This window comes from Condylura cristata, unplaced genomic scaffold (genome assembly GCF_000260355.1).
Source record: "Condylura cristata isolate star-nosed mole 26May11 unplaced genomic scaffold, ConCri1.0 scaffold00018, whole genome shotgun sequence".
In the NCBI taxonomy this organism is placed as follows: Eukaryota; Metazoa; Chordata; class Mammalia; order Eulipotyphla; family Talpidae; genus Condylura; species Condylura cristata.
The window spans coordinates 28,243,890-28,263,051 of NW_004567119.1; the positions used below are offsets into that span (position 1 = coordinate 28,243,890).

At 41.0% G+C, this 19,162-nt stretch overlaps 2 protein-coding genes across 5 annotated transcripts in view; one reads left to right on the forward strand and one right to left on the reverse strand.

Moving 5' to 3' along the window:
- Positions 1–6,294, forward strand: part of MIA3 (melanoma inhibitory activity family, member 3) — a 53,702-nt gene extending 47,408 nt beyond the window's left edge. For all 4 annotated transcript variants that reach the window (XM_012726822.1, XM_012726823.1, XM_004685245.2 and 1 more), the window contains 9 exons: positions 511–612; positions 1,246–1,306; positions 1,408–1,443; positions 1,526–1,593; positions 1,712–1,812; positions 1,969–2,106; positions 2,818–2,897; positions 4,500–4,638; positions 5,752–6,294. In XM_012726822.1, coding sequence (XP_012582276.1) covers positions 511–612; positions 1,246–1,306; positions 1,408–1,443; positions 1,526–1,593; positions 1,712–1,812; positions 1,969–2,106; positions 2,818–2,897; positions 4,500–4,638; positions 5,752–6,062 — 1,036 coding nt within the window. In that variant the 3' untranslated portion in view covers positions 6,063–6,294. The remainder of the gene's footprint in view (positions 1–510; positions 613–1,245; positions 1,307–1,407; positions 1,444–1,525; positions 1,594–1,711; positions 1,813–1,968; positions 2,107–2,817; positions 2,898–4,499; positions 4,639–5,751) is intronic.
- A 1,763-nt stretch (positions 6,295–8,057) lies between these two features.
- The window catches only part of AIDA (axin interactor, dorsalization associated), a 30,087-nt gene continuing 18,982 nt past the window's right edge, over positions 8,058–19,162 (reverse strand). Inside the window, exons 7-10 of the mRNA XM_004685452.2 lie at positions 13,764–13,886; positions 11,705–11,827; positions 9,962–10,079; positions 8,058–9,850 (exon numbers count right to left, since the gene is read on the reverse strand). Coding sequence (XP_004685509.1) covers positions 9,754–9,850; positions 9,962–10,079; positions 11,705–11,827; positions 13,764–13,886 — 461 coding nt within the window. The 3' untranslated portion in view covers positions 8,058–9,753. The remainder of the gene's footprint in view (positions 9,851–9,961; positions 10,080–11,704; positions 11,828–13,763; positions 13,887–19,162) is intronic.

Here is a 19,162-nt window from a genome sequence, read left to right on the forward strand (position 1 = left end):
AAATTCAAAGGATTCTTTCTTTGGCTGACTACTGTTATCATGATACCAGTCTTGTCTTGAGATCAGTCCTTCCATGTTGGAAATAAGAGAAGTAATTACAGGTCTTTCTGTGGTAGAAATAACAACAGTAATTACCCCTGCTTTATCCTAATAGGCTTCCGTCATGCTAGGCTGTCCAGTCCTGGCCTTTTACACTTAAGCACCAAGAGTTTTCATTGTCTCTTAAGCAATGGAAACTTGCCCAAAGGGAATGTAGTGGGTTTTTTTTTTTGTTGTTGTTGTTGTTTTTAACACTTGTTTTGTTAACTATTGAGTAGAGAAATATGAGATGTTAGAAAATGCCAATGAGTTGCCAAGAGATTGGTTTTTATCCATAAAGGTCAGGTTTTAATTCTGTAAGACTGTCTTTGCATTTTAGAGAGGCTTCAAAATAACATTTGGGATGATACTTTTAGACAGACGGATGGAAAAAAAGAGAAACACTTTTCATTGACACTGATTTTATCCTAGGAAGTTGAGTCAAGAAGAGTATGAACGCCGAGAGAGAGAGCAACAATTGTCAGCTGCAGATGAAAGGGCAGTTTTGGCTGCAGAAGAAGTAAAAACTTACAAGTGAGTTCAACTTCTAAAAAAAGGGCATTGGTGGCTGATGAAACGCTTTAAAAAAACCATATTTATATAACAGAACAAAGAGCAAAGGGTAAATACGTGGTCAGAAAATATATAAATCCATTTAATTCACACAAGAGAAAAGATTTTTAAGTTAATAAAGGAAAAGAAAATTAAATCAATAAAAATTTCCTTACACCCCATATAGACACAGCTAAAAAGGAGCTTGGTTTATGCTGACTTAGTTGGATGTAGTTTTGTGTGCTGGAGTGAAAGGCAGCTTTAATGATGTAGTTAAATGATTGTGCTGTTGGATAGACCCAGTCATCATCATTCTGGGAAATTTTTTATAAACTTAAATAAGAAAAAGCTTTATGAGGAAGTTATTTATAGCAGGGTTATTAGAGAACATATTGAAGAGCAGTTAAGGAAATATATAATTCCCTATCTCTAGGAATTAAATAAGTTATAGTGTGTTAGTTTTAGTCATATTGTATCTGAATTGTAACCATATAAATTTGCTTTCACATGTATGGATGGCATCTAAGTATTCAGTTATTAGACCAATGGGAACATGGTAAGATTTATTAAAATTTTTATTGTGCTTTAACTGATAAAAGTAATTTTAATTTTCAGGCGGAGAATTGAAGAAATGGAGGAAGAATTACATAAAACAGAGCGCTCATTTAAAAACCAGGTAATAGTTACACTGCTGTATGGTTGCAGAATTTTTTGGTTATCTAATACAGGCTTAGTGTGAATTCCCACAAACATCTTCTGTTGCATTTTGTTTTTCAGATAGCTACTCATGAGAAGAAAGCACATGATAACTGGGTAAGATTTCTTTTTTTTTGCTTCATTTTGTGCATAGTCTACCACAGCTGTAAAATTGAGTTTTTTTTTTTTCCGCCTATAGCTCAAAGCTCGTGCTGCAGAGAGAGCTATGGCTGAAGAGAAAAGAGAAGCCGCTAACTTGAGACACAAGTATGTGATTTTGATACCTTTTCTTTTGGTGTAGCATTAAGTTTTTAGGGTCATGTTGTGTGGCATCTAGTAAGAAATTGACGTAATATTTACATTCCTTCTTTTTTCTATCTTCAAGATTACTGGAAATAACCCAAAAGATGGCAGTTTTGCAAGAGGAACCTGTGATTGTAAAACCTATGCCAGGAAGGCCCATTATGCAGAACCCACCTCGAAGAGGTAGGGAGTACTTTCAAGGACAGCAGTCTAGTCTCTGGTGCAAGATGTCTTCAATTTCTGTGTGTAATAGTTAATGATTCCCAAGAAATAATTCTAAAACTTTAACTAAAGACAGGAAGATTGACTTAAAGTGGTAACAGTCTGATTTGTCCTCAGGTCCTTTCAACCATAACGGCTCTTTTGGCCCCTCTCCCGTGAGCGGGGGGGAGTGCTCCCCTCCACTGGCAGCTGACTTGCCTGCTAGACCACCGTCTGCTACACTTGGCCCACGGGAGGTGCCTCCAGGTGAATTTGGTAAGCTTTCGCATGGTGCCTTGTAGTAAACTATCACAAGTTTTTTTCCCCTTTTACTTGAGAATTCCATTGTACACATTTTTGAACTGGGTCTGTTCAATGTGAAAAGAATACTACTGAATTTATCTTGGTGGATAGTCTATTGTAAGTTCTGCTTTAGAATAGAAAGTAGTTTTTATCAGTAGCATTAGTATATATAAATAAGGCCTACAAATAATATACACATAAGTTTTTGCCTGTTTCATTTGTTAAATTTGTGTTGTACTCTTCTCTCAAATATTATAAAAACTGGCCGTAAAGCTTTATGATTTTAAAAATTTTGCAGCATAATTCATTTCTCACCAGTACAGTATGAAATGTCTGTTTCTAATGATAATGTGTAGACCTTGCTGAGGGGTGACAGGTTTCATGTAGATGCATGCAAATAGACCTGCCTGTACAGTTGTGACATGCTGGTAGCTGTGTTTTTTTTTTCCTGGAGAAAAAAAGATCTATGTAAGGGATTCTTTTTTTTTTAAGGGATCAGTGGTCAAGCCTCTGCCTTATCTTCAGTGTTTGAGGCATCTGGGAAACCCTGTGCCTTTGGTAACAGTCAGTTGTGTGTTCAGATTTATAAATGCATGCAAGACTTGGGTAGAGGATATTTTTATTATTGTTCAAAGAATATCTATGTTAGAAAAAATTTGAAGCCCATTCTCTGGCCTTTGGCAGATCCGGCGTCCGTCACAGCTCCCATGATGAACAGCAACTCAAGAGGCTCTTCACCTAATAAGGTGCTGGATGAGGGCAAGGTAAGTACTGCAATGGTTTGGAACCAGACTAGGTATTTCAGAAAAGGCTTAAATCTTTTGCAACATCTGCCTCATCCATCTTCTATTTGTGTGTTCTGTTGTATCTGTACTATCTCATTTATTTTTCAAAAAGCAAACTGTGTCCCAAGAGTCTGAAGGCCCTTCCATTCCCAGCATTTCACTCTTGGCTGAGCATCCAGGAGCAGTAAGTACTTAGAATCTGAGGGCTGATTGGAGCTTTTTTGGGGTATTTCTGGAAAGGATGTGAAGAACATGACACCTACTTTGTTTTAAACTGCATGGCAACACTATCTTATGGGTACTGAAGTCTGACTGGTTGTTTGGTTTTCCCGTTTCTGTTAGGTGATTAACCTGTTTAGAACATCTCTTAATAACTAAAATATGTGCAGTCATCACATTTTATTTATGTTGTATCTTTCAGTATTGAGTACTCTAAGGAAAGGAAATATATTATGCATTTGCATAATTCATTGTCATGATGTATCTGCTAAATGTATGCTACTTAAGATTATTTTCTGCAGTACCCTAGAAAAATCTTATTTTGCATAATCTAGAATTACAGATTGCTAACAGAATGTTTGTTGGAAGTGAAATACTGCTTATGAAAATCTGTAATTATATGTTGTACCAGTTCCTAGCAGTCATGTTAAGTTACATTCACGTAACTACATTTTCTTAGTGCTTGGGCCCCTGGTGCTTACTTCCATGCTGAAATAAAAGATGTGTATTTATTTCAAACCTAGTGTCTCATTTAAGAAAGGGTCAGTCAGTGTCTCATGCTTTAAAGAGCAATACTGATGAGAGAAGGTAGCTGTTGGAACTAGGTCTGCCCTCCTGATGTATAGATATTGTCTCTGTTGGGAAATAACCTCAGTGCAGGGCTCCAGGAATGCACTTACCAGGAGAGAAAACTTTTTATACAGGGCAGGATAAGACTAAAGGGCTGTTTGAGGTAGACTTCAAGAATAGAAGAGAAAGAGGCAGAGGTAGGGAGGAAGAGCAGGGATTAGGGTCAGAACAGATGTTGAATTTTAGATGACTGCTTACCTGTGTGTGACCTTCAGCAAATTATCTAATGTTCTCTTCCCTCTCATAATTAAAACAAGATGATCATACTTCAAGATTAGTGATTTGAGAATTAGATAACAGGAAAGGGAACTGACGGTACTCTGAATAGTAGCTACTGCCATATGTAGAGAGAGTGGACTTTTCATTTCTTTTCCCTCTGCTCCATTCTTAGTATGGAAATAGTGAATGTTGTGGTATGGGGAGGGATTGAGGCTGTCTTACAAATATATTATGATGTGTATAAGATTTTTTTTTTCACCTGTTAATAACCCTTTGACCATCTTCTTTGTCCCTTTCTATGAACATACAAGGAGACCTGACTAATGAAACTGTTCCTCCTGTGACCTCTTTAGGCATCAGTGGGACAGATGGTGGAGGTGTTTTGCAGGACTGGTTCTGCACTTTGGACAGGCACCTGCATCTGCTTCATTATGTTTCAGCTTTCATTGGTGGTGTTAGGACAAACTGCTTGCCCTAACAAGTGTTTCAAAACTTCAATTGCTTGTTTTGCAGGTTAATGTGGCTGCAAGAGGCCCTCCATCTTTCCCAGGGGTGGGACCCTTCATGAGCTCCCCACTACCACCTATTCGATATGGACCACCGCCTGCATTCTGTGGGCCTTTTGGACCACGACCAATTCCTCCACCATTTGGTATGATGGTGTAACTACTTGTTGCTAGAAAATTTTTTTTTTAAAGATTTATTTGTGCACACAGAACTGCGGTACAGGCCAGAGGTGCAGGGTTGGTGAGAGGCTTCATCAGAGACAGAGTGGGGAGCAGAAAAGGCAGATGGAGGAAGTACACTGCTGGGGGAGCAGTGGGCGGGTCAGGAGAGGTCTGCTGTGCCATGTGGACCACCTCCAGGGCAGGCAGGAATCGAACTCATGCAGAAGTGGCTTTGCTTCTTAGTGTTGTGCTTTAACCTGCTGTGCCACCAGGGAGGGCCCTTGTTGCTAAAATTTTAACAGTTGCAATTGCATGGGCTATGCAGTGAAAGGTCAAAACTGACTCCTAGTACATTTTAACATTTACTCAAGTTTGTTAGCACTCACAGGCATTTTGTGTCTCCCTCTGCAGACAGGCAGTAAGCACCACTTGTAGACAAAGAAAGGAGTTGTGTCTGGAAAGCTAGAAATATGACTTTTATTAAACTTCTGTGACATTGTATCGTGCTCTGTAATGGGTAGAACTAAGAGTCCAAGAGCTCACAGTCATTGTAATGGAGACTGACAGTGGGTTGTAGACTGTAAAGAGTGAGCACATACTCCTACTTGGGATGAATGGGCAGTGTAAGGCAAGGGAGAATTTAATTGCTCCTTAATGAGTTGTGAATTCAGTGGATTGGAGATGGGAGGCCTTTCCCACCAGGGCGGCAGGTATCTTGATCTTGATGGCATGCTCAGCTAGTGCATGGATTTTAAGTAGTAGTACCATTTCCTTTGTCAAAGTTTCTTCATTGCTATGAAGCAACAGTGTATTTCATAATCTGTCGTCTTGGTATGATATATAGTGCTTTCAAGTATAGCTCAAGTTCTTTTGATGTAAAGGTAGTGGCATTGCACAGTGGGAAAACACACAGGTAGAGCCTTATTAAATCTTGCCTGTGTGGCCATGACATGCACCTGAAACTTGTACTTCCATTTGCCTCATCGGGAGTCCTGGTGAGTAGGATAGTGTGAAATGAAACCTTTAAAATACCTGAAATCATCTTAATTTCAGTTAAGTTCCTATATATTTTCATAACTTCATTTTTATTCTTCTAGGTCCTGGTTTGCGTCCACCTCTAGGCCCAAGGGAATATGGACCAGGCATTCCACCAGGAAAGCTGCCTTTCGATTCACGAGAGTTTGTACCAGGACACCCACCTGTTAAACCTTTGGGTCCTCTTGGCCCAAGAGAATATTTCATTCCTGGTCCCCGAGTACCATGTCCAGCCCAAGGGCCCCAGGATTATCCACCTCCATGTGCTGCAAGAGACTTCTTGCCTTCTGGCTCTAGAGACCAGCCCCCTCCTGCCTCCCAGAGCAGTACTCAGGACTGTTCATTGGCTTTTGAAGAGGGAAATTTAGTCTAAGAAGAAAGCAGACTGTACTGTCCATCACAGTCAAAGATTTCATTGGCTTTAAAGTCCAAAAATTTCTTTTAAAAGTTTTTTAGACATAAGCTGCCCTGGCAGCCAGTATACATTTTTGAGCCAAACAATTAAAAAATATTATTTCCTCCCCAAATAAAAGTCACCTCATAAGCTAGATCCTCCTTAAACTTTAAAATGTGCAATAAAGAATACCTGTGTTTTAGTTGATGTAGCATATGTAACTGCTAAATGACTTAGTGTATCATGAAAAATATGAACATTTCCTGTGGAAATGCTATAAGAACATGTATTTCCATTTACTATCCTATTTTTAGTGTATACCAGTGAAAACAAAGCAACGGTGTTTATAAGCTTGATTTTTTAAAAAAACCTGGTTGCAAAGACTGTTACACTAAAAAATGTTTACTAAAAGATCACTAAACATCATCTCCCCTCTTGCGGAAGTTCTTTGTAGTAATAGTTCATAAATGTGGTGGTGATTTCCCAATTTTCTGTGGCTTCACTGGATTGTTTTCTAGTGAGATTTGGACCATTTTGGAAATACGTGAACTCGGGCACCCAGGGCTGAAGACACCGATGTCGCTAGGAGGCTCCCTGGTGCGAGCTGCTCAGTTCAGCAGCCAGGTCACCTGCAAGAGCCGTGGTAACCTCAGAGAAGCCATGGGTCCCTTTTACATGTGCTTTCTGGTGACTGTTACTGCCTTGTTTATACCTTGTCACTGGTTTTCAAGCCAGAGAAATGAGTATAAGAGCCTGAGAAAGGCTGGTTGAGGATTGAAGGCTTCTGGTAGGACCTAGGTCACCAACCAAACCCCAAACATAAAAATCACTAAATCTTAAGAAACTGGGATTGCACCCTTCTGTTACTACATTTCAAGTGTTTCTAAGAACTAACCATTTTATAGTAACTTTATAGAGCACATTTTAAGAATTTCATGACTTAGATTAAATCAAAATTATAAAAAGCTGGTATTCTTTTTCATTGTTAGACTGTCCACTCCCATTCCCTACAAACCTGTAACATTGAGACCTGCCCGGAACATGACTTGTCACTGTTTAAAATGTGATTATTTAAGGAGAACCCTTTAAAGACGAACAAAGTCTTCATTGTGAAACTTCTCTTTTATGCTAAAAGATGTCAATTTATAAAGATCTATGAAAGAAGACAATACTTCCAAAATTTGCAATGTTTAAGAGTGCATTAAGGAAAAGAAAGTTCCATTTGTAATATACCTCATTTTGTATATCAAGAATGGAAGATATTTAAGAGGAAAATGCAGTAATACTTCATAGCATAGGTTAAGTCACAAATACAGCTTTTGAATATCTCTTCAGGACACATAATGGTGAATTTAAATATTTTCTTACTTTAAGTAGCATTTACATATAGATTATACCATCTAGGAAGATCAAGTAGAGAAGGTACATCTATTTTTAGAATAAAAGCTGAAGTCTTTATAGCTTTTTTTGTTCGTTCCATGTCTCACATTAAAAAGTCTCCTTCAGTGATGGAGAAATTCTGTTTATCTGGGCAGTTCTAAACCTGCCGTGATCACCTCCAGAGCCACCTTACTGGCACCAATTCCACACCAGTGCAGGTGGCTGCCAGCGGTGGTGCAGGCACAACACCCTTCAAATCACATGTTCTTCAAAAGTTATTTCTGACCAGTTGTGATTCTGGGTGGTTGTTAAAGTCAGCTCATTTGTTGATTTTGGTTACTGTTCAGTGGCTGATTTTATCACTGGAAAGTAAATTCCAGCAATCTGGGAAGTGAGGATATTCTGTGTCTACAGTTTCTAGACAACTGTTTGTGTCATTCAGTTGTGAAAGTAAAGTTAATCACACTGTCCAATTTACGCTTCTCTACTGATGACAGGCACTTGCAGTTCCTAGAAACCAGTTATGTCAATGAGAGAGGCCTCATAAATTACATTGATAAACAAGTATTATGGTCACAAAAAAGAGAAAACATACCAGTTTTGCTACATTTTAATAATAGGTTTTAAGGGTTTTTTTTTTTAGGGTCTCATCAGCAAGGTCTCACAAAAGGTACCGAGTGCCCCATAGGGTACACAGCCCTGCCAAGCACCTTGGAGAATTACAAGTCCTGGAATAATGTGCTCAGAGAATCACAAGACCTTGAGAAATGTAGTTCTTACCCCCAGGAGAGTAGTCTGGGGGCTTACAACTCACAGTCTAAACTTTGAGGAAACAATGAAGCAATTTATTAAGGCAAATTCTTTGTCCCTGTTATCTGCTGTGGGCCAAACTTAATAAATCTAATCGAGATAGGCTAGACTAAATTTGGTTGAGACTATTTTGAAGTGCATGGAATTTTTAACATCTACCTTAGTAAAGAGAACTGACCTAACAGGCAGCTGAAAGTAGAGGCTTGATCTCTTGAAGTGCAAGGGCTATAACACCTTAATTGCGGTTATTTTTAAAAGCAAATGTGCTGAATGGTATGGCCAGGGATGATGCACTCGTTTAGGCCACATACTGGCACTGCATTTCCCTTCCTGCTACCACTGGTCATTTCAAACAGTGACTACTAAATATGTGGGCCCTATGTGTAGTCCGTAGAAAGCTCACCCCAAATCTCAATGTTCTGTGTGTCAAGTACCCACCTTGTGTCTGGAATATTTGTCTCCTTAAAATTCAAAAGTAATGTAAATAGTCAAATTTTAACAAGACAATGACCTGCTTATTTCCATCAGAATGTCAGCATCTCTAAAGAGGAAATAAACAGAAGCCCTATCTATGGATACAAAAATAGCATATCCCCAGATTCTGCATCCTTACCACTCTTAATTGTCCAGGTTTTCAGGGTTCATGATCAGATGTCAGAAAAACAACAGTATCTCCTTAGCATCTGACCCAAATTACTTTCAAATTGCATGATTTAGTAAGACATGACAAATCCACCTACAAATTTTTAATTCTGAGGTGCTTTCACCATGCCTCCTAGGATCACTTACAGAAAGAGGAACATGATGTAGAAGGACAGTAATTGCCATGATGAAAAATATGTTCACTTTGCAAAAAAAATCTGCTCACCTGGGAACATGTCTGTTGAGGGTACAAGTCTGGCCAAGGCACACACTATTTCTGAGCAGGTAAACTGAGATCAGGATGAAATTGCCACCTGTGAGGACAGCCTAGGCATTTTCAGACTGATTCTCCTGGGCTGCATAATTCTCTTAATTCCTCTCAAAGCAGTTTCATACCATCCCACCCACTTAAACCCAAAGTTGGTCATTAACTCAGAAACCCAAGAAGAGCACATTGTGCAGGAGTGAACAGATGTGTAAACTCTGGCACATTCTTATTGCTGAACTCAGTCTGGAGATGAGCACATCCCACCCACAGCTGCATTGTTCTAGGATGTAGGGCAGGAGTAGTGGTGAGTCAGAAGAGACTATTAATTGCACAATTAATAGAAAAGTGAAAACATGTTTCAGGATGTAGGAGAACCCTGCATCCAGAGGAGGCTGACAAGTCAGTGAGGTGCTGGTCGCGGAAGTCTGTGCTGCTGCTGTGCAGTGGACACACTCCAGCCTATGGCACAGGCGGGCTCGCTTCCTGCCTGTGAAGGGTGAGTGCACACAGCTCTGATGGTCTCTGCTAGGCAGTGCGGGCCATAGCTGTTCCAGGTTACCTGTGCTAGGGTCATTCCTTGTGCAAAGTTTGATGTAGATGAAGATAAAGTGGTTTCTTGGTCAATAATTGTAATTTCTTTCTTTTAAAGTCAGTGGGTTTCTTGTACCTGTAACCACAATAGAAAACACACTGGTAACGAACCTATTCCCTGGGCCCAGAAAGGAAGAAACTCGAATCAACATTCAGTTAGTACTGATTTTGGATGTGCGGCACTTACAGTTCTATCACAATGGGCCCAGGTTTGATTTCATCCATCTCCATGAAAGCAAAACACTTGGTGCTGGTAAACCTCTTCTTCGGCTTGTAGTGCTTGAATTCAAAGAAAATAGCTGCACCTGAAGAATGAAGACATATCACATTAGCTGCCAACAGCACACTTCTTGTGTCAGTGCCTGCTCTTTGACCCTGGAAGTGCATGAACAATCATGGTTTTACAAAGGGACCTTTGTCAACACTCCCTCTGATTGATGGAGTCACTACAAAGTACATCAACACTGTGTGCTGGCTGACTCTAGAATGTTTACGCTGGTAGAATCATAAACTGCGAAGAGTATAACATAACCTCACACGAGGTGTACTTGTTAATAAGTACTAATATCACCCCAGAAACTCACTAAGTAGAAAAGGCACATGAAGTTTACCAGAAAACCCAAGCCCAAACCATCCTTTTCCCTCCAAGAGCAACTCAAAAATTCATTTTGGGTAGTGTTTTGGCATTCAAATAGCCCAAGTCAACCACTGGTTCAGTTTTGAAATGTTACTTGTGCACTCACACATCTTTCAGTGACCAAGGTACTGGTCTCTGCTTTTCCTGGAATGACATGTTTGTGTAAAGACAGCACACCACTGAGAGAAAGGTCTGAAGAGCAAGTTATTCCTCCCTGCCCTGTAAGTCAAAGGTAATAATTCAGATAAGCCTTACAGGGAAGCTTCATGGCCTCTCCACTGGAAGAAAGAAGCCAAACAGAGTGAGAAGTTGCCTCATCAATGTAGCCAGGACAGTGAGCCAGCTGCTTATGAGCCCTCTTCTAAGCAGGGCTCAGTTTGGTATTAAAGACAATGGGAACAAGTGAGATGATTGCACGATGATAAAACTCACAAATCACTAGAAGTTACACAATGTTCAGAAATACATGTACAACAGCCCTGCCAGTCTGTACACATTCATCTGGAAGTTGAACACCTCACAAGTGAAAACAGAAGGGAGGAAAGAACTATTGCTCAGGAGAGAGATGTGGGTAGCACCCGGGGGCAGCATGGCCACCTGCTCTGACACACACAGACCAGTGAGAATCGTTCGGTTGTTGGTGACCTCCCACCCCAGAAGGGGAGCTGCTCCGTCACTTTCACAGCCATGTTGAGGCATTTGATTATGAAAAATCCTCACAAAATTTTAAGATGGCAGATCATATTTCTTAGTCTCCTCACCTCTGAGACCAAGCTCTTCCTCACCGAGAGTGTGGCTGAGGTCTAAATAAATGTGAAAATAAAATCAGAATTGAATATTAAAGTCCAAGTATGATACCATCCTTTTAAGGAACTTCAGTCTCTCAGTATTCTGCCTCATCTGTGAATGATACATTTCCAGCATCCTCGGTAAACACCGCATTATTCATAAGAAGTAGGAAGATTAATTTAAATGCTTGTAAAATGAAAAAAGTATGCTCATTGCCATGAATATCACTTAAACAACAGTAATGGTACAGAATAAATTCAAGGACAGTGAAAATGGTCAACTTCTAAATACATTTCCACTTTTTGCGTCCTATGAAATCAAGTCATCAAGCACCCAGCACAGAAGCAGCCAGCCCTGGGAGCACGGTCCTCCCTGCACATCAGGAACCTTCCACACAAGGGAGTTAAATATTTTTATTCAGAAGACATATCTTATTCTGAAGTCTCATCACCATTATTTCTTAAGTATGTCCCATCTGCATATTCTTCTAACAGTGATTCTGACCTTTGGTTAACTTTTCAACATGTTTCTGAAGCTCGATGTCCACATTAAAATGCACATATGTATCTTCTTTTCTTGAAGCCACAGGAGTATCTTGCACAGGAGTTAGATCTATGCCATTCAGATCTAGAGAGGTGAAGAAACGTTGTACTTAGGAGCAGTCAAACTTACAGACTCAAAACCTGCCACTGAGCCACAAAGGTGATGTTTCCTAACGTTCTGCATAGAGCTGAGATCCTCAGGCCACTGAAACTCTCACTTGGTGTGAGTGCGTACCTGAGGAGCTCTGGTTTTGCAAGGATGTGGAGGAGCTGAGAGGGAGGGAGGGGGAGAGCTCAAGGGTAGGAGGAGGTAGCTTGGCCACCACTGGCACAAAAGAAAGCTTGATATCCTTAAGAGTTTAGAGTAGAAAGTTTCACATTGAGAAAAACAACCAGGACTTTTTAACCTTCCTTCTGGAACAGTCCATAGTCCACACAACTGTACTACTGTGTGTAAAACTGTAGTATGAATACTATACCACCTAGGGCCGTGCTCCTATTTTCTGACCTTGATCAAACAAATGGCACAGAGAGGTCTTGAAATCTAATACTGCCAAAATTGCCCTGACGTATTCAAGTTCAAGGACCAAAACAATGGATTTTCATGATAGCTGCTAATGAAATTCTTCCATAAATAAACAACTTTTAATATATATTACCTAAATTCTGCTATGCCACATCCTGGTTTACAGCAAACAGATGGCACACTAAGAGGGTGAATGGCTGTAATTTCCCAGAGTCAGGAGTCTTCTAGTTCAGTCAAATTCAACATAGGCTCATCTGATGACTCAGTGTTTATGAATTATTCAACAGACCCATTTGTGGAATTTAAAACAATTTTGTAACATTTGATCATTCAATTTTGAAAGATTTTAACACAAAAGCATGTTTCAGTACAAATGTGTACAAGAGGTAAAAAAACCTGCCACTAGCATCACACCTTTGCTTCCCCAGTCTGTTCTCCAGTCAGGATCATGGTTTTGCAAACGGCCTACCACACAAAGGTGAATCAAGTACTGTCCAGCAGAGTGTGGAGCTGACCGCAGAGAACACAAGAGACTGACACAGCACAGCATCCTGCTGCGGGTCACATGTCACTCCAGTCAGATTTCTCTGTGTGCCAACTTCTTTTTCTTTGAAACTAGTGAACCCAAGGTCTGAACTGATTTCTATGATTGGGGCAAGTTCCATGCATTTAATTTTAGTCTATATGTATTCACTTCATTTGACTCAAGTTGCAGGTTATTTTTGAATAGTAGGACAACTTCATCCTCAATCACCCAATAGTTACATTAGAAGGTAGTTCAGTGCTTTATAAATAAAGTGCTGTATAAAATGCTTGCCTACAACAAAAGAATTCAACTCTCTTATCAAAAGCTGAAAAAGTTGTTTTCAAAGAAAAGTGGTTTGTCATATTGGAGAGTAGGAGAAAACAAATCCTAAGAATTGTCATGTTTATAAACCATAGCAACAGTCCAAGACAAGAAACACCCTCTTCTCTATGCCCCCGGACAACCTGCATGTAGGGTATTTACGATTATGTGCCATCTCTGTGTCTCCCTCCACGGATGCTCATTGCAGGCCGAAGCTCGTGGTACCTGCTGGTGCTCACACCAACCTTGCGCAGGAGCACACAGGGGATACAGAATACTGGGCTTGGGACCGAAGACCACACCCCTCGCAAGGCAAAGGATGTGTTTCCAACTTGTTTCTGGAGGGTTTCTTTGCTGTTAAAGATGGTGCAGGTGTCTAATCAGCATCGCTGATGAAATTTTAAGGAAAGAAATATGCAAAGAAAAACTCAAAAGCAAAGGGAAGTATAGGCTGTGAGTAGGAAAGTGTTTTAATGAGGCTCTCTGACATGCTGGATGGCAGAATGAGGGCCTTTCCCCAGGGCATTTGCCAGGGGGGAGAATGAACTAAGTTGTCACAGGTATTAGAACCCCTCCCTGCTTGAAACACCCCTCTAATGAGAAGCAACATTATGAAGTGTGCCAGAGGGAGAATACGCAGTCACTCACCCTTCACACTAACAGTGATGTAGGGGTCGATGCACTGCCCAGCATCTTTCAGACCGATTTTCTCAATTCTGAGAGTGAGCAAAGTCATTCCTGGTTCTGATGGCAACCTTGGTAACAAAGTACCTGGCAACAGAGAGAGGAACGGCAATGAAAATGAGCCCTGCCAATCATCCCAGGATAAAGATTTTAACCACACAGATGAGACTAGGTTTGCTCCAAATATAACTGATGCATTACCTAGCCAGCTATTATTTTGGTAACCCTAGATCCTTGATGTTATTCATTAAAAAAAATTTTTTTCCGGGCCCTCCCTGGTGGCGCAGCGGGTTAAAGCACAGCACTGAGAATCTAAAGCCGCTTCCTCATGAGTTCGACTCCCGCCTGCCCTGGAGGTGACCACATGGCGTGGCAGACCTCTCCTGACCCGCCCACTGCTCCCCTCTGCAGTGTACTTCGTCGATCTGCCTGTTCTGTTTCCCACTTTGTGTCTGGTGAAACCTCTCACCGCCCCCACCCCTGAACCTCTGGCCTGTACCCCGTTCTGTATGCACAAATAAATAAATCTTAGAAAAAAAAAAATTTTTTTCCCTTTATTTGTGTAGAAGAACTGGGAGGTAGGCTAGAAGTGCGGGGAGTAAGAGCACTTAAAAGAGACATTGTGGGGAGCAGAACAGGTGGATCTACTTATTTCAGCAAGTGTGACTGGAGAGGTCAGCTGTGCCATGTGGGTCAGCTCCCTGGCCAGGGATGGACTTGGGCCACAGCAGGGAGAGTGCTGAGACTTAACCCGTAGGCCATTAGAAAGGCCCACTTGACAATATTCTTTTCAGAAAAATTGAAGATATACCTGCCTTTCCATACTCACTTTCGACCCTAAATGTAAAAATTACCAAACCAACTCTGTTAAAAACTCAATTCATCCAGAAAGTCCAATTACAAATCACCACATAATTAACAAAATATGCACTATACTCATATACAGATTCCAACAGACTCATGTACATAGTAAACTTCAAATCTCAACATGATTGTAGAACAAAGACAGAAAAAGCTTTTTAGATATTATCTTAAAGTTTGAGAAATTTAACACCAGAACCTACCAATTCTCCAGTGACTTAGCTGTTTTCCACAGTCTGGCTCTGGAGTCCCTGCTCCTAACCACTGTGTCCCAGGTGCCATTTCACTGTCCACAAAGTCTCGAAAGGACAACTCCCATCTCAAGGTCTGTCACATAATCTTATTTATAAAGTCCCTTCTGTCATGAGGATGGAAGTGGACCTCTCAGGCTGTTCTTTCTACCTCACCTTTTTTTTTTAAAGATTATTTATGCATACAGAATGGGGTATAGGCCAGAGGTGCAGGGGCAGTGAAAGGATTCACCATAGACAGAGTGGGGAGCAGAACGGGCCGACTGATGAAGTACACTGCTACACTACTGAGGGGAGCAGTGGGCGGGTCAGGAGAGGTCTGCGGCGCCATGGGGATCACCTCCAGGACAGGCATTGAATTCATGCTGAAGTGGCTTTAGCTTCTTAGTGCTGTGCTTTAACCCACTGTGCCACCAGGGAGGGCCTGCCTCACACTTTGAAATGCAGTTTAAACCAGGGCTTCTCATGCAGAGCTCTGGTTGGTGCAGGGACAGGGACAGACAGAAGCAGGGTGACTTTATGACAGGTCTTTCAGCCTCTATGGCTGTAGAACTATGTTCATCTGGGTAATGCACTTTCAGGTTTTCAGGGGAGGTGGGTGGCAGTGAGTGCCACACTGCAGGAAGGATGGCAGCCTGATGACGTTAGTCTCTGACTTACCTGCCCAACCTCCCCTAGGTACATCACCTGCGGCAAGCACACTATGACCTGGAGCAAACATGTTCTGTTGGTGTCAAAGGAAACCTGAGGGAATTTTTAGATTCATTGTGGCTTCTGAAAAGTATGAGTGAGGAGATGATTCTAACACTAGGTTCTACAGGCAGCTTTGACAAGGCAACAGCTATATGACAGAGTCCTTCCAGTGTGCTAGTGCAAAAGTTCATCTTGATAATGAAAAATGACTTATCAACATGCTGTACTTTGGCTGGCAATGGAAGTTGTCCTATTCAAATGGCATCAGCTGCAGAAAACAATTTATATGTACAGTGGTGGACACAGAAAAACCAAGAAGTCATTTACCTGCAAATCACAGCCTCTGATAAGACACTGAGGCTTCTGAGATTCTACAGCCACTAAAAATAAACTTTTTAAAGTCAACTTCAATTTAAAAACTCAGATTATTTCATAGCAGAACTTAATGCCCAGGAAGAGAAAGTGACACAGTTGGTGAGACTATAACTATGCGGGCATGCAAGATTGAGGTAATAGCTATTAAAAACAGTTCTCTTTTCAGTCTACAGCTTTTGCCAGGAAGTGTCATGTTGGAGAATTTGTAAAGTTCTATAAATGATGGTCAAGATGAGGAAGATGTTTTCTGTTGCAAAGGCCCCAAATAAGCAAAGGCCAAGGGAGAATTAGTGTCTAGCCGACACCAGTCTCAGAAGAACTTGCTAGCATCGGCACTGAGGTGTCACTAACAGCTGGGCCTCTTCTTACACAAAAGGTAAAACTCATGGCTTTCTTCACAGAAAAGTGAGTGTCAGATGAAGTAAAAACAAGTTCTGAATGACCTCACAAAAATGGCTACATTTATTAAACAAAGACCAGTTCATTCCAGAATGTTTTAAAAAGCATGGCAGCATCTGAAGAAGCAACGGTGTAGGAGCAACAGTGTGGGGGTCTCTCAGTTGAGCTTGTCACTTGTTGCCTTTTGCCCATAAAGGAAGGAAGCGAAGACTGCCTGCTGGGTCTGCATGTGCCCAGCCATCAGCACCGTGGTCTCCTGCAGCAGACAATGAGAGAAAGGGAGCAGCTTCCCGGCCCTCATCCCTTCCCTACAATGCCTCTGGCCAGGGGAAGCAGCTTCAAAGCAAAGCAGATGCATGAGGGCTCCTATCAGGGCAAAACACTGCGTGGGCAAAAGACTCCGACAGAGACTATGAAGGAGCAGACGGAGACTTGGCCACGCACCACGAGTTTGAAGTCCACGCAAGAAAATGGTGACAGGAAGTCAGTGAAATCCTGAAAGACCCTGTCCTCCCAAACAGAAATTTCCCCCCCATCTTATCAGCTGTTTTTATTTTGAAATGTCAGCTATCACAACAAAAGGAAGAATTTTCCTTGTGGTCACAAAGGGAAAAATGGCAAAATGGTCTTTGATTCACAACAGAGTATCTCTTTTCCTCAAACGGAAGGTGGAAGGAGCGATGCCTCCTTTGGAAGTGAGTAGGATGCATCCTTCAAAACCACAGGATGGAGTTGGCCTGTGAAAGCATTTCAGTGAGATCACACAGCACAGGTGTCTGTTATAGACACTGGTGGTATGATGGTTTATTAGGTCCTTATTTTGCCCTGGTGCTTCAGAAGATGAGTACCACCAAAGAGGATGTACTTCCTTAATCCACACTTACAGGTCAAGCAAGTATCCGAATTGGACTATGCAATGGCAAATAACTCATATAGTCTGTTAGTTTCTGTTTCAATTTTTCATATTTGTAACTACACTCACTTATCTCATATTAGGGACTCAGATTCTGACATCCAAACTTTGTACTGCTTCTTTGTACTGCTAAATATAATTAAAAAATGCATACTCAGGCCCTCCATGGTGGTGCAGCAGGTTAACAAGTACCACTTTGAAGCTGGCCATGGCTGCTTTGTGGCCGCTTTGGTGCTAGCTCGATCCTCGCCCTGGAGGTGACCCACATGGTGCGGCAGACCTTTCTTAACCCGCCCACTGCTCCCCTCAGCAGTGTACTTCACTGATCTGTCTGTTCTGCTCCCCAAGCTGTCTCTGGTGAGTCCTCTCACTGCCCCTGCACTCCTGGCTTCTACCCCACCTCTATATCATTAATAAATAAATCTTAAAAAAAAAAAAAGCATACCTAATGCTTTACATCTAAGTAATGTTTTTTTTTTTTTTATTTCAAGAAAAGTATGTTTGTTTTTTGGAGACAGTTTACATAACAATATTGCTCAAAGTGCGCACTATATTTGGTACTTACAGGTTACACATTGCAATGTGGATTAAGTTCTGGCAGTACAGAATCTTTGCAAACTAGAGACCGTTCTTTTGTTTGAATTACTAAATTTAACTAAGTTAATAATTTCAAGGTAGAAACTGTCATAAAGTAGTGAAAAAATACATACAATTTCTTTTAGCTACTCACTGGTTAAGAGTTGAGAGACAACAGTTTCTTTAATTTTTCAAGAGAAACAATTTCAAAGCATACAAATTTTACTCTTTTTTTTTTAAAGATTTATTTTTATTTTGTGCATACAGAACTGGAGTACAGGCCAGAGGCTCAGGGACGGTGAGAGGCTTCACCAGAGACACAGCGGGGAGCAGAACAGGCAGACCGACGAAGTACACTGCTGAGGGGAGCAGCGGGCGGGTCAGGAGAGGTCTGCCACGCCATGTGGGTCTCCTCCGGGGCAGGCGGGGAGCGAACTTATGAGGAAGTAGCTTAAGCTTCTTTGTGTTGTGCTTTAACCCGCTGCGCCACCAGGGAGAGCCCAATTTTACTCATTTTTTAAACTTACTTTAAAGGATTGAAATGGTCATGGGGGACATTTTATTTAAATAACAATGAATCTAGATGCATGAAATTAAATTCCTAATTAATTAAAATTGTGTGTACATGAGTATAATGACTTACATTTTCTTTAATAAGCATCTGCTATAAATTTAAACATGGACCATTAGAAATGCCAGAATACTGCTATACTTTTATTACTGAGGAACTCTCAGGCTGACCTATAAACTGCATTTAACTATATAGTAAAATTTCTATCGTTTATTCAAAAAGGCAACACAGTATTACAGCATGTCGCTAACTTCCTAAAGTGAACAAGTTTATGTGAAATGAAAACCTGCACTTTATAAGAAGAGAAAGGAATAGTGTCGTAATTGGGATGAGGCAAGAACTTTACTCAGAGTTTCCTATAAGATTTCCTACGGGGGAAAGGTCCTCACTGAAATCTTCTGGGAATAAGAGACTTGAGATATATAATATATCTCAAGATACATTGCCATGAATCCACTTAGTCTGGATCCACTTTCAATTACCACAAGTTGGTTAATTTAAAGAATTACTATGACAATGTACAGAAAACAGTAAACACAGCAGGCCTGAGCATGCAGATTTTAGAAAGGCGTGCTTGCACGTGGTCCTTAGCTTGTGTCTGGGAACTTGGACATGGGGATGGAGGGGTTCCCACCACCCTGGAAGAAATGGTCACAATGTCAAAGCTTTGTACAAATGATATGGTTTATGCTGAGTATCAGCTTTCCTCTTGGGACAGTGGAAT